The 19,617-nt window shown below is 48.9% G+C and overlaps 3 protein-coding genes across 7 annotated transcripts in view; all 3 read right to left on the minus strand.

Annotated features, from left to right (window-relative positions):
• Positions 1–486: 486 nt before the first annotated feature.
• On the minus strand, positions 487–11,155 carry LOC311327581 (RNA-binding protein 5-like). 2 transcript variants are annotated; one of them, XM_084460669.1, is made up of 25 exons: positions 10,986–11,155; positions 10,419–10,474; positions 9,848–10,028; positions 9,443–9,592; positions 8,579–8,648; positions 8,050–8,123; positions 7,230–7,313; positions 6,981–7,041; positions 6,796–6,864; positions 6,327–6,487; positions 6,127–6,224; positions 5,883–5,970; positions 5,272–5,340; positions 4,916–4,985; positions 4,654–4,757; positions 4,062–4,185; positions 3,816–3,907; positions 3,541–3,738; positions 3,123–3,266; positions 2,756–2,830; positions 2,387–2,569; positions 2,089–2,163; positions 1,878–1,981; positions 1,629–1,758; positions 487–1,255 (listed from the first exon to the last, which is right to left on the minus strand). In XM_084460669.1, the coding sequence occupies exons 2-25, from the start codon at positions 10,433–10,435 to the stop codon at positions 1,130–1,132; spliced, it is 2,547 nt and encodes an 848-aa protein (XP_084316795.1). In that variant the 5' UTR covers positions 10,436–10,474; positions 10,986–11,155; the 3' UTR covers positions 487–1,129. The 2 variants fall into 2 exon arrangements, with proteins under 2 accessions (XP_084316795.1, XP_084316794.1); XM_084460668.1 differs by having other exon boundaries at positions 2,756–2,833.
• A 2,336-nt stretch (positions 11,156–13,491) lies between these two features.
• On the minus strand, positions 13,492–15,740 carry brk1 (BRICK1 subunit of SCAR/WAVE actin nucleating complex). Its single transcript, XM_084460783.1, has 3 exons — positions 15,606–15,740; positions 14,672–14,754; positions 13,492–14,138 (listed from the first exon to the last, which is right to left on the minus strand). Exons 1-3 carry the CDS (start codon positions 15,721–15,723, stop codon positions 14,112–14,114), a joined length of 228 nt encoding a protein of 75 aa, XP_084316909.1. The 5' UTR covers positions 15,724–15,740; the 3' UTR covers positions 13,492–14,111.
• Positions 15,741–19,481: 3,741 nt separating this feature from the next.
• LOC311327479 (S-adenosylhomocysteine hydrolase-like protein 1) overlaps positions 19,482–19,617 on the minus strand; it is a 13,666-nt gene continuing 13,530 nt past the window's right edge. For all 4 annotated transcript variants that reach the window (XM_084460530.1, XM_084460532.1, XM_084460529.1 and 1 more), the window contains one exon: positions 19,482–19,617. This exon is cut by the window's right edge and continues 48 nt beyond it. The gene's annotated coding sequence lies outside the window, so the exon portion shown is untranslated.

The raw sequence follows: 19,617 nt of genomic DNA on the forward strand, positions 1-19,617 counted from the left end.
CGATTGTTTCATAACCCCCCACTAAAGCCCCCCCACCCCCCCCCTAAAGCCCCCACCCCCCCTCACCACGTCACTAGGGGCTGGATGGAGATGGAGATGGAGGGAACAGAAGGTGAAAACAGGGTCAGAAAGTAAGGCTCATGTCTAGTGTGCTACAGCTCACAATAAATTGCAGATAACTAATAGAATTGACTGATCTTCGCCTGTGAAGCTGCAACTCACACTCCTACTGCCCCCTAGGGGGGTACAAACAGAGTTCCCCCCAAGAGGAACTTTTTAATCCGGGTTAGAGACGGAGCAGACCTGGAGGTAGGCTGTTGTCTCACCAGAAACCCTCATTGTCCAACCAGAGGTAGGATTCACTTTTGAAGCACACTTCACAATCTAACTGGAGTACTAGCTGTGTTCTGTAGTATGGTTGACTCTAGTTCTGTGTAATCTGGTGTGTAATATCAACAAAGTACCATTTTAAGGAAGGCAGTCACGTAAACACAAAAATCGTTTTATAAGTTGATCTCCCTCAGACACACACATAGCAGAGCTACACCATTCATATTCTGTACAAAATATACACACACTGTACACGCTCGTAAAATGCTTAAGACAGCATTCAAAAATGTTTGAGGAAAAAATTTACGTACAGTAAGTCATGACCAGTTTGGCCTGTCACAGTACTAACGTCTGCCAGATACCTTAAATTAGTAGCGCCTGTTTCAAGGCCCCCCAAGTAAGAATCACACACTATCCATTAGGTATACAATCTCCTCAATGCAGCCTAAAAGCAAACAAAAACATGAAAGACTTTGTTCCCAGTGGGAAGGAAGATCCTGGTTGTTCTTGGGAACTGAGGTATGGAGTTGGGGAAGACTACTCTCCATCAGAGCTATGAGATGTCTGGTCATCCATGAGGAACATATTGGAACTTTTAATTGTAAACAAAGACTCAAATGAATCAAAAATAACATTAATAAAAACAGAGAACACCCAGGTTATTCTGAATTAAGATGAATGTAATAAACTCAGAAGGGATCAGTAAATTATATTCTAGTACTGTTGTCTGTTAGTCATCTGAAAACGGGCGTTGAGGGGTTTGGGTGGGAACGGGGAGGCTGGGATGATGAATCCAGGCTCAGTCTATCTCAGTGAAGCGAGCGAACATGGCCTTGCGAACGGCATCCTTGTAGGTGTCAGATGCTGAGAGTTCGTAGGAGGTGCCTTTGACGCCCAGACCTGTTCCCTTGGTCCTCAACGAGGCCTGAGAGAGGAGGGGAGAGGGAGGAGGGGAGAGAGGGAGGGGAGGGGGAGGAGGGGAGAGAGGGAGGGGAGAGGGAGGAGGGGAGAGAAAACAAGTGACTAAGAGCATAATCTAGTCCTGAAGGCAAAGTGCAAGAATAGCAATCTAAAATACAATAGGTGCTTAAGAGGCAGGATCGTTGTAGTACTTCTTGAAGAGGTGAGTTTTTGAGCCTGTGGTGAAAGATGAGCAGCGACTCTGCTGTCCTGACGTCAGTGGGCAGTTCATTCCACCACTGCGGGGCCAGGACAGAGAAGAGCCGCGCTTGCATTGTGCTAACGACACCGTCCCCAGGTGAGGGGTCTTGGGGTGTCTCTGGTTTGGGCTGACTCACCGCGATGGGCGCTGTGATGCCCTGCTGGTTGCGCCCCAGGCCCCTCCCCTCCTGCCACCCCATGGCCTGCAGCATCTTGTTCCCGATGTTGTCGCTGGTCAGACCGTCCTTGGTGGGCTGCTCGTAGTTCCTGTGGGGGGAGACGGTGGACAGGGATGAGAGGCGGGTGGAGGCGGGCTTACTGATGCGCTGGGAGGAATACTGAACTTCCTGTATTGTTTTGAACGCGCTAATGGGGTCCGGACTCACACAGTGGGGGTGGGGGGCTGATAGAACTTCTTCTTCTTTGGTGCTGGAGGTTCAGGGACGCCGTACTTCTCCCTGCGTTCGGCGGCTCGGTCTCGATACTTCAGCTGGTCGAGACAAACGAAACATAATGAGGGAACCGAAGACCTCAGCGTTCAAAAGATGTCGCTCAAATGTCGCTCGGAAACGACAGCGATCTTCACAGAACACAAACCTCCGTCTCCTTCATCTCCAGCTCCTCCAGCTCTGCCTCTGACAGTCTAGATCTTCTGTGAATTTCAAGGTTTTGCTAAACGGAGGGAGGGGGGGGGTAAAAAACAGATAAATTAATTCAAGACACCCTCGGGTCAATCCCATTCACAAGATAAAAAAGCCACAATGTAAATTTTCCACATGGAAATTGAATGCACGGTACTTTCTCTTCTCTGGAGCTAACGGGGGCATTTCTGGCCCCTGCGCAGATGGTCAGGCTAAAAATAGCCCATCCTGCGTCAGCTGACTGGGCGTCCCACCTTGTGCAGGTCGGAGAGCTGCTGGTGACGCAGAAGGCCCTCCTTGTTGGGGAACTGTCTCCGGCAGAGCAGGCACGCCATCTTCCTCCAGTCCATCAGCGTGTCACCTCCCTCCTCCAGATACTCCAGGGCCACCGGCTCCTCCGGGTCACTGTCACCACTGTAGGCAGCCACAAGGCAGCTCTGAAACACACACACAGGCACACACACAAGCGCACACACACACACACGCACGCGCACACACACACACACACGGACGCACACACACGCGCACACAGGCAGGCAGACACAATGTTTAGATACCAAACTTCTCCCAGAAACATTCCCAGTGAGAGGCTCACAGTGCGGTCAAGGCCACGCCCTCCTCACCTTAGCTGGGGTCACCTGTTCCACGATCTTCACCGGCTCGGGCATCAGCGGCTGCAGCTCAAACCCTGCACCATGCTGCTTGAGGAGAACACAGCAGCTCAGGTACTGACCCACCAATCACACAGCAGCTCAGGTACGGGCCCACCAATCACACAACAGCTCAGGTACTGGCCCACCAATCACACAACAGCAGCTCAGGTACTGGCCCACCAATCACACAACAGCTCAGGTACTGGCCCACCAATCACACAGCAGCTCAGGTACTGGCCCACCAATCACACTGCTACCTTCTCAAACAGGGTGGACCTGCTACCTTCTCAAACAGGGTGAGACCTGCTACCTTCTCAAACAGGGTGAGACCTGCTACCTTCTCAAACAGGGTGAAGCCAGCGTCTGCGGCCGCCGACTCCCTCCTCTCCTCCTCCCTGCTCTGGGCCGACTGCACGCTGCTCTTGAAGCTGTCCTTCTGCTTGTTCAGACTCTTGGCCCAGCGCTCCATGTCCTTGGCGATCTGGAACAGACATTACAGGCCTCAGAAAGGTGGTCAGGCAATAGTGCATCCGTCTATATCAAATCAAACTGAGGCAACACAATGCGCTTTACAGAGAACAAGGGAGGTGGGCATACGACCCACTCTCTACATATTCCAGAGGGAAGCAAAAAAAACAAAAAAACAAAATGGCTACACAGTGGTCCACACTGAACTTCCGGTAATAACATAAAAAACATGACATCAATTCCAAATACATGGCTTTTTTTTTTTGCCTGGTAGAATTTGAGTTTACCTGCTGAGCAGACTTGCTCTTGGGCTTGTCCTTCTTCTCCTTGGCCTCTTTACCGGGCGTGGCAGAGGCTGGCGGGGCCGTGGAGCTGGAGGCCGCAGCCTGCTCCGAGCCGCCCTTTGACCCTTCCGCTGCCGGCACGTACGCCTGCTTCTCACCGTCCCAGTACAGGTACTGCTGCGTCTGGGAGTTGTAGTAGTACTACAGGGGGAGGGGCTTGTGTGAGGTGGCGATCTCTCATAGGACAGAGCTGAACTCAGGGGTGACGGTTTCCATACCTGGCTGTTGGGGTCGTAGTACAGACCGGTCTGAGGGTCGTAGTAGTACCCCGAGGACTCGTCGTACTGGTAGGTGGAGATGTCGGGAACACCTGGGGGGTAAACGAGCAGACGGGTGGCGTCAGAACGGCTGGAATCGCCCCCCCCCCCGGCGTGAGACAGGTCAGATCGGCGCTTGACGCGCGCCGGACGAAGCAAACCAGGCGTCTCGTGAACGCCGAAACCCCGTCGTACTGGGCGTCGTACCATCAGCGCTAGCAGCAGGGACGCCGGCCGCAGAGGCGGGACCCCCCAGAGAGACCGCCGCCGTGCCCAGCGCCGAGGAGGCGGCCTGGTGGACCACGTCTCCATGAGCCAGGAGCTGGTGAGACTGGAGGGGCATCAAGAAACACTGATTAACTACCTCAGCAGACCAGCACAGAGACCATCTCAGGATAGAAGCATCGTGTAATAAGCGTCGTGTAATAAGCATCATATAATAAGCGTCATATAATAAGCGTCGTGTAATAAGCATCGTATAATAAGCGTCATATAATAAGCGTCGTGTAATAAGCATCGTATAATAAGCGTCGTATAATAAGCATCGTATAATAAGCATCGTATAATAAGCGTCATATAATAAGCGTCGTGTAATAAGCATCGTATAATAAGCGTCATATAATAAGCATCGTATAATAAGCGTCATATAATAAGCATCGTATAATAAGCATTGTATAATAAGCGTCATATAAGCGTCATATAATAAGCATTGTGTAATAAGCGTTGTGTAATAAGCGTTGTGTAATAAGCGTTGTGTAATAAGCGTTGTGTAATAAGCGTTGTGTAATAAGCGCCCCACCTGTAGCACAGTCTGGCCGAAGGCGTGAGGAGGGTAGACTTGGGCGGGTTGGGACACGGTCACGCCCACCGCCGCTGGGATCAGCGTCTTCACTCCGGGGGCAGCTGTCACGGAGATACCAGACCACAGGGGTCACACAGGGGTCACAGGGGTCACACAGGGGTCACAGTTGCACACCTATCTCGTTGGCGATCAAAATTCGCAATCCAAAATGCACTCAAATTTGCGGTTATCTAACGATGTTAAGAGGATTTCTTCTCACCTCCTAATATTCCATCTCCCAGAGAAGGAGCAGCCACGCCTTCAGACTGATGAGGCCAAGACTGGTAGTTCTGCCCAAAGAGAGACCAGCAACACCAGTCAGAGAACACAGAGAGACCAGCAACACAGAGAGACCAGGAACACAGAGAGACCAGCAACACAGAGAGACCAGGAACACAGAGAGACCAGGAACACAGAGAGACCAGGAACACAAGTCAGTGAACACAGAGTCTGACCGAGATGATGAGCGTGAGACGGGCCGGCCACCACTACTGACCTGTGAATAGTGTACTACTGACCTCTGACCTGTGAGTAGTCTACTACTGACCTCTGACCTGTGAGTAGTCTAATACTGACCTGTGAGTACGGTCCATAGCCCTCCTGTAGAGGAGCGTAGTCTGGGGCAGCACCCACACCCTGCTGCAACTGAGAGACAAGAGAGAAAGATTAGAGAGAGAGAGAGAGAGAGAGAGAGAGAGAGAGAGAGAGAGAGAGAGAGAGAGAGGGGGAGAGGGAGGGTGAGAGAGAGAGAGGGAGGGAGAGAGAGAGAGAGGGATAGAGAGAGGGAGAGAGAGGAGAGAGAGAGAGAGAGAGGAGAGAGAGAGAGAGAGAGGGAGAGAGAGGGAGGGAGGGATAGAGAGGGAGGGATAGAGAGAGGGAGGGAGAGGGAGAGAGAGAGGGAGGGATAGAGAGAGAGGGAGGGATAGAGAGAGGGGGAGGAGAGAGAGACAGAGAGAGAGAGAGAGGGAGAGAGAGAGAGAGAGAGAGAGAGAGAGAGAGAGAGAGAGAGAGAGAGGGAGGGATGGAGGAGAGAGAGAGAGAGAGAGAGAGAGAGAGAGAGAGGGAGAGGGAGAGGGAGAGGGAGAGAGAGAGAGAGAGAGAGAGAGAGAGAGGGAGAGGGAGAGGGAGAGGGAGAGGGAGAGGGAGAGGGAGAGAGAGAGAGGGAGAGAGAGTAGCAGCTTCAGTACCTGGGTGGATGACCACTGGGCAGCAGCGATGGCGGTTGTGGCCACTGAGAGAGCACTGACCCTTCCCCCATCTGGGGTCAGCAGGTCCCTGGCAGGGAGGCACAATATATACAATCAGTTATATAGAATAAAACACACTATATATATACAATCAGTTATATAGAATCAAAAACACAATATATACACAATCAGTTATATAGAATCAAAAACACAATATATACACAATCACAATATGATGACTCACTTCCTGGCACTCTTGGCGAAATCCACCCCAATCGTCTTCCCGTCCAGTTTGAGAGGAGGCTGTAGGCCCTGGAGGATGGTGAGGAGCTGAGACGCCTCCTACATGACGAACAACATCACATCCTGGTTAACCTGACCCTTCACCTCAATATCACAGTCATAATAACAGTAGAGACACGCTGTGATAGAAGCATCCTGTACCAGTGGAGAGGAGAGTTGTATGAAGGCAAAGCCTCGGTTTTGACCGGTCTGCTTGTCTTTGATGAGGCGGATGTTTCCGGCGGAGAGGTTGGCGTACGGCGCCAGCAGGGTCAGGACCGCCTCGATACTGGACAGAGGAGCGATGTTCCTCAGAATGATCGCTGTCAAAAGACAAAAAAATCATTCATCAAACGCTGCTCCTTATGCTTAACAAATCGTAAATGAAAGCATCATATATACAGTATATTGTAAGTATATAATATATAATGAGAATTGATAAACAGTAAGCTTTAATTATTATTCTTTGCCATATTTTGAATCTAATTTCTATGCTTTTTGCTTTTTTGTGTGAGGTTTTCAAATAAGCCCTGTTGGGTTTCTTACCTCACCTGCACACATCTCAATTCCTATCAAATTGTTGTTATTTTATGTGAATATTTGTGCAAAATAAACTCTAAACTATACTCACTGTCTCCACAGTAATCTCCGGTGTGTTGAGGCTCTGTGACGACCCCACTGGGGCCAGCAGACTCGCCGTCTGGAAAACACAGCACAGGTCAGTCAAGAGGGGAGGGGTGGAGGGGTGGAGGGGTGGAGGGGTGGAAGGGTGGAGGGGGGGGTGGAGGGTAGGGGGTAGGGGGGGGGCACACTCACCAACTTTGACTGATCCACATCTGAAACACTTGAGCCTCTTGCGGAAGTTGTACAGGCCGCACTGCAAACAACCGGTCACAATGTTTACATTCAGTCCCTTCAAACTATCAAAAACGTCAAATCCGTACCCTGAGGAAAGCTGCCTGGCAGAGACGCCTCAGGTGGGAGGAGGTGGGAGGAGGCGGGAGGAGGTGGGAGGAGGCGGGAGGAGGCGGGAGGAGGTGGGAGGAGGCGGGAGGAGGTACTCACAGCGTTACAGAGCCAGTTCTCAAACTTGTGTCTGCGGTTGCTGTAGTGACTGGCCACACTCTTCCCCAGGATCAGCAGCTGGTCCTGTAGGGGGTCAAGAGACGGGCGTTAGCTCAGCCCTCCAGAAGCACGCAGCCTCACAGGCAGGTGGGGAGATGATGATACTACCCCACCCCATGACAGCCGGGAGGGGCAACGAGTGGCTAGGGTCACCCTCACTGAGGCAGAGCCCCTCGGAGAACACAGAGGCAGAGAAAGAGAGAGGAGGGAGGGAGAGCGAGAGAGAGAGAGGAGGAGGAGGAATGAGAGAGAGAGTTGTGGGTGCTGTGTGTGCGCTCATGACTCTAGCAGTGTGTCGGACCGGAGTGCTGCCAGCCCGTCCTCGGCCCGGTCCCGGGTCTTCGGACATTACGGGGGGTTTGGGCCGGGCCTGGAGAACGAGCTGGAGCAGCGTGTGCTACGGAGGCCTGGTGGGCCGTCATGGCTACGAGAGACGCCCAGAACCGTGGGCGTCTACACTTTGATAGATAAGACTTAAATACAAGACATTCTGCCCAATAAATCTCTAGAAGAAAGAAAAGCACAAAAATACCCAAGTTCTGAATTCCTGGCAGAAAAAAAAGCTATCAGATAAATTATCCCATAGGCAACGTCACAATCTGTGACGTCACGGATTTACATAAACTTTTCTATGCAGGACCCTCAGCAAATTACTCATACAGCAAATACAAGTTCAAAGGTCAATTTCAAGGCTTCTGTTAATTGGCTTTGGGCTCTGGTCTCCAGGGGAGAGTCTAGACTTGGTGATTGTTGAAGCAACCTGATTGGTCTCCATCCATCGGGTAGCATCTTGCAAGTGATAAAACTCCACGAAGGCGAAACTTCGGCTTATACCTGGAGACAGCATTCAAATATAGATGGGAGGTGTGTTAGTCAGAATGCTTTGGCACAATATTCACACTCTCTGTCACAGTCTGCAGAGGCCATTACAGGTGAAACACTTCTGGGGAGACCTTTGAGGAGGCTGGGGGGGTCAGGGGTCGGGGGAGGGGGACCATAATACGACACGTCTCAGATGATGTTGTCTTGACCGCACTTTATTGATTTTCTAAGTCAACAGGACATTCCTTCTATTAAAAAAAGTGATGACAGATACACCTCCTTTACCTGGTTTCACCACCTACCCTCTCATCCCCAAGAGGAAAAAACAGCACGAAGCAAAAAAGCGCAGTGCGTTCCTCAGCTATGGTGGTATGCATGGTGCTGGAGGCGGGCGGGGTGGGTTGTGACAGCAGGACGGTGGCTCGAGGACCAGAATAAGAGGCGCTCTGTTGATGATCAACTCTCACCTGTTCTCTTCTTCATCAGACGGACGTCCACTGGCTGGGGTCCGGGCAGCTGCTCCAGGGAAGCCCGGATCTGGAACACAGTCCGGCAGGGTCGCACGTTGAATCGATCGTTGGCAGGGCTTTAAAACTACATTATTTTTCAATCGGTTCGCTCCGAGCAGAACCAGCATATTTAACGTTTCCGTTCTCGTGTTCCGCCACCAACATAGCGTTCTTGAACCGGTTAAGAACGAAAAATAATGTTCCGTTCACCGTTCCGGGGGTGTTAGCCTATTAAGACTCTATAGGCCTACTCGTGGCCTATTCAGACGGCACTAGGTCTGGCTGTGTAGAAGAGTGGAGATAGGTCTGGCTATGTACAGTAGAAGTGTGGAGATAGGTCTGGCTATGTACAGTAGAAGTGTGGAGATAGATAGGTCTGGCTATGTAGAAGTGTGGAGATAGGTCTGGCTATGTAGAAGTGTGGAGATAGGTCTGGCTATGTAGAAGTGTGGAGATAGGTCTGGATATGTAGAAGAGTGGAGATAGGTCTGGCTATGTACAGTAGAAGTGTGGAGGTAGGTCTGGTTATGTAGAAGTGTGGAGATAGGTCTGGTTATGTAGAAGTGTGGAGGTAGGTCTGGTTATGTAGAAGTGTGGAGATAGGTCTGGTTATGTAGAAGAGTGGAGATAGGTCTGGCTGTGTAGCAGTGTGGAGATAGATAGGTCTGGCTATGTAGAAGTGTGGAGATAGGTCTGGCTATGCGAGCCTATAGTCAGCCACACAATGTTTCTCCACATTCTTATACTGAGTGAACTTTGACAGTGTATATTAGAAGCATTACGGTTACGGCCGATCTGTTGCTACACGCTGGGAGGACTCACGTCATCCTCGGTGACGTTGAGGGCCAGGCCCCTGAGCATGATGGTCTTGCTCTCTTCCTCCGACTCCATCTTGAAGTCCTGGTCCGGGTAATCCCCATCAGAGTGGTAGTCATCGTCCGACCGGTCACTGCTGTGTCGCTTTCGTCCTCTCTGCAGGACCAAGGGATGATATCACCATTAACTCAAGATACTAGCGTCATGTCCAGGGGGTGGACTTGTACATCAAAGCTGGCTCACGCTACAGAAACAGGAGATAGGGTCCTGCCCTATGCGCCACTAGGCCCGAGAAACATCGCTTCTCAAAATGGCTTACTTACTAACTAACTAAAGAGGACTTGAGACCTGACACCCACCCGACAGGGCTTGTCGTGCGAGTGTGACAGACCTACCAGGAGCATGACTCACCTCGGGGCTATCTCTGTCTCTGCGGTCATCGTATCGCTCTCTCTGTCTGTCATCTCCCCACTGTCGGTCGTAGTCTCTCTCTGGGTCTCTCTCACGTCTCTCACGCCACTCGGGGTCACCGCGACCCCAGTCTGACCCTGACCCTGACCCATACCTCCCATTGCGTTCGCTGCGACCCAGTCTGGTGACAAAAACCGTGTGACATTACACCGATCAAGGATAGGGTTAGGTGAGGGACATTAACACTAAAGACATAGGTCTCTACAAAAGCATCATATCAGCAGGTGAAGGTGACGACTGTCTCTTGATTCATTACATTACATTACAGTCATTTAGCAGACGCTTTTATCCAAAGCGACTAACAATAATTGCATTTAACGTAGGAAGAGCCAATGTACTACTACTTGCCAGAACTCACAAGTGCATCTTCTTTCTAAAACAAGTGACTAAGAGCATAATCTAGTGCTGAAGGCAAAGTGCAAGAATCACAATCTAAAGTACAGTGCAATATAATATAATACAATAAGAGATTCAACATGATTTAGACCTCAATCAAGGGAACCACTCTCACCTTTTATCAGCACCCATGGTACAGAGCAGAGGAGACAAGGGTTCCTTGGAAACAAACTGGAAGAACAGATATTGGTCAAAGCTGTATTATAAAGGCCTGTATTATAAAGCTGTATTATAAAGGCCTCCAGAAACTGAATCAGGATCAGATTTACTGGCCAGGTTCTGGCCATCGATGACGTTCAAGCAATATGTAAGGCAAGGCAAGGCAAGTTTATTTATATAGCACATTTCAGCCACAGGGCGATTCAAGGTGCTTTACATGAGACATTAAAAGCATTAAAACAAAAAAGCAAGACATTATAGACATTTAAAACAAAAGGCAGGACAAATTAAAAGCATTAAAACAAAAAGCAAGTCCTCAATGTACGTGTCCCCCATTTCAAATGACAACATTGATTAATTGCATTAATAACATCCACCTCATATCTAGATTAGCAACTAGATACTTTACTGTAAGCTTAGATAGTGAATAAATATATTCGTTGTGCGGCTGGGAGAGCAAGCAGCTGCTAGCTAGCATGCTAATGCTAACACACTGGGATTTAAAAGCAAGTTATCTAGTTACCTTTATAGTTCAACTATCCACACTTCGTTGGATGTGTGCATATGCCTATCATACAGATAGTTATCATACAGATAGTTAAATGTTCTCCTGTCGTCTTCTTCTGCTTCTTTAGGTCATCATATACTGCGGTGAGCTAAGTGGCTAAGCTAGCTGCCTGTTATTGTGGCTGTCCAAGATGGCGGCGCTCTTCTTCTTCTCTCTGCCCCTGCCTGGTTGAGGAGGGGTGGGAGGAGAGGGGGGAGGAGAGAGGGAGGAGAGGTGGGAGGAGAGGAGAGGAGAGGGGGGAGGAGAGGTAGGAGGAGAGGTGGGAGGAGAGATGGGGGGAGAGATGGGGGGAGAGGTGGGAGGAGAGGTGGGAGGAGAGGTGGGAGGAGGGGTGGGAGGAGAGGTGGGAGGAGAGGTGGGGGTGAGAGGTGGGAGGAGGGGTGGGAGGAGAGGGGGGAGGAGAGGTGGGAGGAGAGGTGGGAGGAGAGGAGAGGAGAGGGGGGAGGAGAGGTAGGAGGAGAGGTGGGAGGAGAGATGGGGGGAGAGATGGGGGGAGAGGTGGGAGGAGAGGTGGGAGGAGAGGTGGGAGGAGAGGTGGGGGTGAGAGGTGGGAGGAGGGGTGGGGGTGAGAGGTGGGAGGAGAGGTGGGAGGAGAGGAGGGAGGAGAGGTAGGAGGAGAGGAGGGAGGAGAGGAGGGAGGAGAGGTAGGAGGAGAGGTAGGAGGAGAGGAGGGAGGAGAGGAGGGAGGAGAGATGGGAGGAGAGGTGGGAGGAGAGGTGGGAGGAGGGGTGGGAGGAGAGGAGAGGTGGGAGGAGAGGTGGGAGGAGAGGAGAGGTGGGAGGAGAGGTAGGAGGAGAGGTGGGAGGAGAGGTGGGAGGAGAGGTGGGAGGAGAGGTAGGAGGAGAGGTGGGAGGAGAGGTGGGAGGAGAGGTGGGAGGAGGGGTGGGAGGAGAGGTGGGAGGAGAGGTGGGAGGAGAGGAGGGAGGAGAGGTGGGAGGAGAGGTGGGAGGAGGGGTGGGAGGAGAGGTGGGAGGAGGGGTGGGAGGAGAGGTGGGAGGAGAGAAGGGAGGAGAGGTGGGAGGAGAGGTGGGAGGAGAGGTGGGAGGAGAGGAGAGGTGGGAGGAGAGGTAGGAGGAGAGGTGGGAGGAGAGGTGGGAGGAGAGGTGGGAGGAGAGGAGGGAGGAGAGGTGGGAGGAGAGGTGGGAGGAGGAAGGGAGGAGAGGTGGGAGGAGAGGTGGGAGGAGAGGGGAGGAGAGGTGGGAGGAGAGGGGAGGAGAGGTGGGAGGAGAGGGGAGGAGAGGTGGGAGGAGGAAGGGAGGAGAGGTGGGAGGAGAGGTGGGAGGAGAGGGGAGGAGAGGTAGGAGGAGAGGTGGGAGGAGAGGTGGGGGTGTTCCTGGTTGAGGAGAGGTGGGGGTGTTCCTGGTTGAGGAGGGGTGGGGGTGTTCCTGGTTGAGGAGAGGTGGGAGGAGAGGTGGGAGGAGAGGTGGGGGTGTTCCTGGTTGAGGAGAGGTGGGGGTGTTCCTGGTTGAGGAGGGGTGGGAGGAGAGGTGGGGGTGTTCCTGGTTGAGGAGGGGTGGGGGTGTTCCTGGTTGAGGAGGGGTGGGGGTGTTCCTGGTTGAGGAGAGGTGGGGGTGTTCCTGGTTGAGGAGGGGTGGGGGTGTTCCTGGTTGAGGAGAGGTGGGGGTGTTCCTGGTTGAGGAGAGGTGTGGGTGTTCCTGGTTGAGGAGAGGTGGGAGGAGAGGTGGGAGGAGGGGTGAGGGTGTTCCCGGCCTGCCAGCGGGGAAATTCTCCCTTTGTGGTTGAATACCATGGATGTATTAATAGAACTAGAATAGATTAATAGTGGTTGAATACTGAGTCAGCCAAAGGCTACCAGATCCGCAGCTGACAACATGTCAGTATTTTGATAGGCAAATAGCAAAGCTCTCTACACTGCAGGTAGTGGAGGTGTGCATGTATCTAAATGTGTATCACTAGTTATATCTATACAGCCTGTATATATGTATGTATGTATGTATGTGTACTCCTAGACACATCTATTTACAGACTGTATGTATGCACAGGTTTTTATCCATTCAATACTGTACACATGCACATATGGATGTAGGCTATATCTGTCTTCCTCTTTTCTATGCTTACTTCTCTGTATCTAGTGCATTTTCCAACCTTGTATCTTTTTTCCACTGCTGAAACGCCAAGTCTCCCCGTAGGGAGGATCATTTAAGTATCCAGCTATGTACAGATATATTGCCAAAAGTATTCGCTCAACTGCCTTTACACTAGGGGTGTAACGATACACTAGTGAGGGAATACTTTTGTATCTATTTATGTTTTTAAGACGTTACGTGGTAGGCTAGAGGTTGGTGTCACAGCAGGCAAGATGCTGAAAATAGCTCTAAAACCACGAACAACTTAAAGCCTTTGAATCGGAGGGGTGCACACAAGGAAGAGCCCACTGGGTTTCCCGTTTAACCAAGTATAAGAACACAACGCCACAGCAGAATCTTACATCAGTTTATTACATTTGAACACTAACAGAAAACAATTATTTTACAAGCACGAATGGAAAGGACAGGTAAGCAGAGCGCCCACAGTTGAAGAGCTGAATATTCATTTTGGCACTTCCTCCCCCTGTGGCCCACGTCTCAAAGAGGAAGGGTAACTGTTTTAGGATGTTACACCACAGTAGCTGGACAAGGTCAGGTGGGAAACTTTACACACATCAAGCAGAACAGAGTGGTGACATCAAATTTTGAACATAAGTCATATATTAAAGATATTTCTTCCAATTCAAATGCTGATTTATGTTAATTAATGATGACAACAGTAAATATAGGGTCCGTTTCTGAATGTCAAAGCTTGACTTAAGTTGATTCTGATTACTGGCATTGTATAGTGAGGTGGTGCCTGAATTAGTAAAATATAATGAATATATTTAAACAATAAAATAATGTTCACCATACAGTGGCCATGGTCCAAAAGACTTGCTCAATGTGAGGAGACATTTAGTAGTTTGACAGAGCAAATACAAAACTGTAAAAATACATAGTTAAAAAAGGATAAACATTATGGAAATGGACAGAAATGTAGTCGCTGATCCTCTCCCTCGCCAGAATACCCAGTCCAACACGCCATCTTGATTCAGGTCAACGTTTCTCCCTTTGTGACCTAAACAAACAAGAAAATAGTTAAAGTTTACAAAATGATTTGAGTGACAGTTGATTCCATGTCCCGTTTGTGAAGTCTGAAAAATAATCTAGCATCTAGCACTTCCCTGCTCATCTGATATCAGTGCATTTCTATGAGCAGGACTAACGTTAACAGAAGATGTGTTAACATGCTCCAAGGCTGTACAATTGATTAATCTGTCTAGTTCTGTCATGAAATTTGGTCAGATGTGTCACTATAATAATAGTAATCATACTGTAACACCCCAGGGACTCCACAGAAAATCAGACAACTAATAAAATTCTGATAGAAGACGTAGCGAGTGGTCTCCCATTTCTTAGGTAAAGATTTCAACCCCTTTCCCTTGTGGCTCGGTTCTGAAGGGGCACTACCCAGTCGATGGCACTGCAAAACTAGGGGCTAGGGCTGAGGGGGAGTATTGGGATTGGGCCTAACACACTTTAACACACACTCAGAGATACTTACCCTGGCCTGGGCCTAACACACTTTAACACACACTCAGAGATACTCACCCTGGCCTCGATGTACTCGATTCTCCTCTCCAACGCAGTCAGCTTCTCGTTCAGAGTGGCCAGACGAGACCGACAGGACATGTCTATGGCAAACAAAATGGTAAAAGTGTTTATTTAATTTTATTTAATTCAATTTTAGCATCATACACATAAACTGGAGACAGGAGATGAAGCTAACATTGGTTCAACCATATACATAATTCAATTTTAACATAAAAAGCTTTGGAACAGAACTCCCTGGAGTTGATGGGATAGAAAAAGGCAAATCTGATGACTGAGTTGGCCGTGTTCCATTTCGGATGACCAGACCTTAACCCAGACAGTGGTGAGCTAGCAGCCCCTCCCTATGAGCTGGTTAGCCAGTTGACTCCATACTATGAAATTAGCACATAATATGAAGTAAGCCAAATCATTAACTGTTAGATATGTTAGACCCGTTCCATATATGATTATAAAATGCCAATTTAGACAATATACTTTCTTGACAACGATATATGTCTACGTCTAATCAATGCTAGCTGAGGCTACTCAGGGACAGCTCGTTTCGGTTATAGTCACCATTAGAGGGGCAGCCCACTGAGCCCGGAATGCAAGCAACTATAAACCAGTGCACCGCGGGGCGGCCCGGGCGTCCATTACTGATGCTTCTAGCTAGCTAGGCTAAGCTAATAGCAAGCTACGTACACAGCGCTGGGTGTAATGTTACACGTTGACAACGGATGTTTCCCAAACTAAACAAAGTAGATTATCAAATCATATTTTAAATGCATATTAACTAGCTATCTATGTGAATCGACATTCTAACGTTAGTCAGTAAGCGAGACAGCTTGTTAGCATGCTAGCCGTGTTAGCCTAGCATAGGCCGCTGGAGCCTAGCTAGAGACTAGCACGTATATTTACAACATAATAATTCAGCTGAAGCAAATGTACTTGCCAAAAGAATTAAGGAAATCTGCTATCTTCTTGATGCTGCTGGTAATCACTTCGATATATTCTCGATTGGCCCAGTCCTGGTGGATCTCTCTCTGAACAGGGTCTTCCTGACCAGCCATGTTAGCTTAGCTAGGGTGGATCTGTTTGAGAAACAAGCTTTTTCTCTTCTTCCGTCAACCCAATAACCCCACCTCAAGTTCCAGTCTTAACCAGCAGGGGGCAGCAGTCACCACCTACAGGGGGCAGCAGTCACCACCAGGGGGCAGTAGTCACCACCTACAGGGGGCAGCAGTCACCACCTACAGGGGGCAGCAGTCACCACCTACAGGGGGCAGCAGTCTCCACCTACAGGGGGCAGCAGTCACCACCTACAGGGGGCAGCAGTCTCCACCTACAGGGGGCAGCAGTCACCACCAGCAGGGGGCAGCAGTCACCACCTACAGGGGGCAGCAGTCACCACCTACAGGGGGGGGCAGTCACCACCTACAGGGGGGGGCAGTCACCACCAGGGGGCAGCAGTCACCACCTACAGGGGGCAGCAGTCACCACCTACAGGGGGCAGCAGTCACCACCTACAGGGGGCAGCAGTCACCTCCTACAGGGGGCAGCAGTCACCACCTACAGGGGGCAGCAGTCACCTCCTACAGGGGGCAGCAGTCACCACCTACAGGGGGCAGCAGTCTCCACCACCAGGGGGCAGCAGTCACCACCTACAGAGGGCAGCAGTCACCACCTACAGGGGGCAGCAGTCACCACCTACAGGGGGCAGCAGTCACCACCTACAGGGGGGGGGGGTCACCACCTACAGAGGGCAGCAGTCACCACCTACAGGGGGCAGCAGTCACCACCTACAGGGGGCAGCAGTCACCTCCTACAGGGGGCAGCAGTCACCACCTACAGGGGGCAGCAGACACCACCTACAGGGGGCAGCAGTCACCACCTACAGGGGGCAGCAGTCACCACCTACAGGGGGCAGCAGTCTCCACCTACAGGGGGGGGGGGGCTGTGTAGGCCTACTTTACCCAACAAGGTGGCATGATGTTATATATATATTATCTTATAATATATTATATAAAAGACAAAAAAGCAAATTGTACAAGTGTTTTTTGTTCATTTATTTGATTATTCCTCCGAATGTGCGCATGCTCATATTAGGCTATATAGTTGCTATCCAAACCGGACAACACTCCTATTAAATTAAATTAGAGCTGCAGTATCATTTCAAACACAGGAAAGTTTATTAAAGGGATCAGTGCACAACAATGAACGCACAGTAGAACAGGACTAAAGCCAGGAAGACTGACTGACACATTAAAGTAAAGCTTTGTGCACAACGTGCCTCAGAAAATTACAATAGTCTCTCCTGTTGGACTTCACACATTTCATTAGGAAACCTCAAATCTGTAAATTTTCACACACAAAAACAAGTTTTGTGTGAAACCCTAATAGTGTGCATCCTACACAACTTGTAAATCACAGTGATAGTTGCTTTGAATGGTTTGAATGTACACATCAAACGCTGATATTCTGTACCTTAGATTATCAAATTTATATTGTATGTTAGTGAGCACACATTGTTGCAAACCTGTTTGAGTTTGAGACATTCAGTACATTACATCAACTTGGGTAAAATATGGAAGATTTGGTGAACCAAAATGAATTTGACATTGTAGTCTCTTGACATCATAGGCATTGTAATCAAGCCAGTACATGAAGGCAAAGATTCTGATCTGTTAGATGTCATGACCTCGATCAGGTGGTGCATTTGAAGACAGTAAAATTTACACTTTAAAAAAGACACGAAAAATACACAGAACTGTTACTGTATGATAAATCAGAACACTGAAGGTTTCTCAAGAAGAAGCCGTGCAGGTATTTCATCTTGGATCACATTTTAAATCGAACAGCAGTTTGTTACCATAAACAGCAAAAGCCTTCACAAAAAACGAATGTGATGTGCATGTTGATGTGTACTGTAACCATGGTATTACAGAGTAACAGAAGTGTTGGAGGAAGGAGAGATGCTGTCCTGCTGTATGATGAGTGAGCAGATGAGTCACAAGGGCACGGTCACGGCACCGTAGTAACCATAGTTACAAGACCCATATCCTGCCAACACCATCCTCTCTCAAATCCCATTGGTCGCAGCGCTCAGATAAAAGCGCTTCACTCCCCAGTAGCCGAGTAGCAGGAGCTGCAGTCAAATCATTCAATAAGTGTCTCGTTTCTAAAAGCTGAGAGGAATCCGTGAAGAAGCAGAGAAGATAATGTGGATCCTAAGAGAACCTTCCATTCACACTCACAGAGCTGAATGAGTTTCGTTGCAAAACGAGGAACACCAAATTTTCACATTTGCATTTTATTCTCAGAAATGATTGCTAATACAGTAGGTACTTTTATCTATCTGTGAACTGTTTCTGTCATCAGATTTTAACATTATACATTTTTATTGTACCTTAAAATGTCTGTCCACAAAATGCTATATTTTAAATATTAATGTCAAATAAGTGATTTCTCCAGTGGAGAGTTGAGTTGAATTTTTCCCGTCAATAGCAATTATAGTACTAGTGAGAGCCTCTACTGGTGATGACAATGACACAGTGACAAACACACATGCATGGGCCTGGATGCAGAGAACACAGGACGACACCATGGTGATCAGGAGGGACAAGGGTTTAAAGTCACACAGGATAACACTAAAACAACCAGTAAACATGATCAAAATCATTAGTAAACCAAGCTGATTTAACTTCTATAGCAGTTGATTGGTGAATAATTTCCCCTCAGCTTAAAAACCAGCAACAGGGATGAAAAATGCTGTTCAGTTAAGAGTCAGACACGACTCTTCTGAGACCAATAATCTAGGACCAATAATCTAGGACTATCTAGGACCAATAATCTAGGATTATTACTATACGTTATACTCATGTGACAGCGTGAGCCTCCAAGAAAACCAAAATGAGATGATCCTTCTTGGCTGGCATACAGAAGAGTTTCTAAATCTAGGCCTTCAGGCCGACAGATGTCCCAGTTCCACGTGCAGAGTGTGAACTGTGTCTCTGATGTCTCTGATGTCTGCTGCGTGAGTAGCTGGTCGATTAGAGGACAGATAAATCTTAAATAGTCAGACCAGCAGGTAGATTATTTACAACACAGCTCTGGATTTTTACATTTCAAAACTCAGACAGAGATCAGAAGCATAATCAGCCATCGAGGTTTGGCAATAAAAACGGTCCAGCAGGATAATACAAACAAACATGTCTCATTGTGAGGCTGAGTCTCTCCTGTGAGGCTGAGTCTCATTGTGAGGCTGAGTCTCTCCTGTGAGGCTGAGTCTCTCCTGTGAGGCTGAGTCTCATTGTGAGGCTGAGTCTCTCATTGTGAGGCTGAGTCGCTCCAGTGAGGCTGAGTCTCTCCAGTGAGTCTCTCCTGTAAGGAGAAGCCCGCTGGCTGGAATGTATACATAGAGTGCAGCGATATCATAATCAATCCCTTCTCACAATCATTTGGCACAAATATATTAGTATATAATATAGACTCTAACATATAACGAATACTCTAACGAGAAAATAATTCTTTAAATGGGCTCCCAGGGAGTAGGTATGACATCAGACACGTACTGGATCATCAGTAGAGGTTAAGAGGGGTTGGTCATTTCATGGCCAGTGTGGGTTCACATACATCTGTGACTGCAAAACTGCAAAACTGCTTTCTCCTCTGGACACAGATCAGCAGGAGAAACAGGGTGACACTTACTGTGTGGATGCAGGGATGTATATATATATATATATATATATATATATATATATATATATATATATAGAATAGCTGAATTTAAAATACAGATAAAAACATTGTGTCTCTTGCGACGTGTCTTTAAAATACAAAATATAGAAGGCTTCTATGCTCTGATTGGTGGAGGAGAGCAGAGGAGTGATTGGTAGTTTCACCCAGGTGGAGCAGAGCAGAGGAGTGATTGGTAGATTCACCCAGGTGGAGGAGGGGTTGGTAGT

Source organism: Borostomias antarcticus, assembly GCF_949987555.1.
Source record: "Borostomias antarcticus genome assembly, chromosome: 33".
NCBI lineage: Eukaryota > Metazoa > Chordata > Actinopteri > Stomiiformes > Stomiidae > Borostomias > Borostomias antarcticus.

Bases quoted from the DNA above. Each gene is read 5' to 3' on its own strand.
- LOC311327581 (XM_084460668.1), bottom strand. The intron at 4,986-5,271 runs GTCAGTATTAGA...CTCTTTGGGCAG, and splicing joins GCTATGGACCGTACTCACAG to AACTACCAGTCTTGGCCTCA. The intron at 4,758-4,915 runs GTGAGAAGAAAT...TCTCCGTGACAG, and splicing joins GGGAGATGGAATATTAGGAG to CTGCCCCCGGAGTGAAGACG.
- brk1 (XM_084460783.1), bottom strand. From the start codon at position 15,723: ATGGCTGGTCAGGAAGACCCTGTTCAGAGAGAGATCCACCAGGACTGG. The intron at 14,755-15,605 runs GCAAGTACATTT...TGTTTGCCATAG, and splicing joins AGATTTCCTTAATTCTTTTG to ACATGTCCTGTCGGTCTCGT. The intron at 14,139-14,671 runs GTGAGTATCTCT...TTGTTTGTTTAG, and splicing joins TCGAGTACATCGAGGCCAGG to GTCACAAAGGGAGAAACGTT.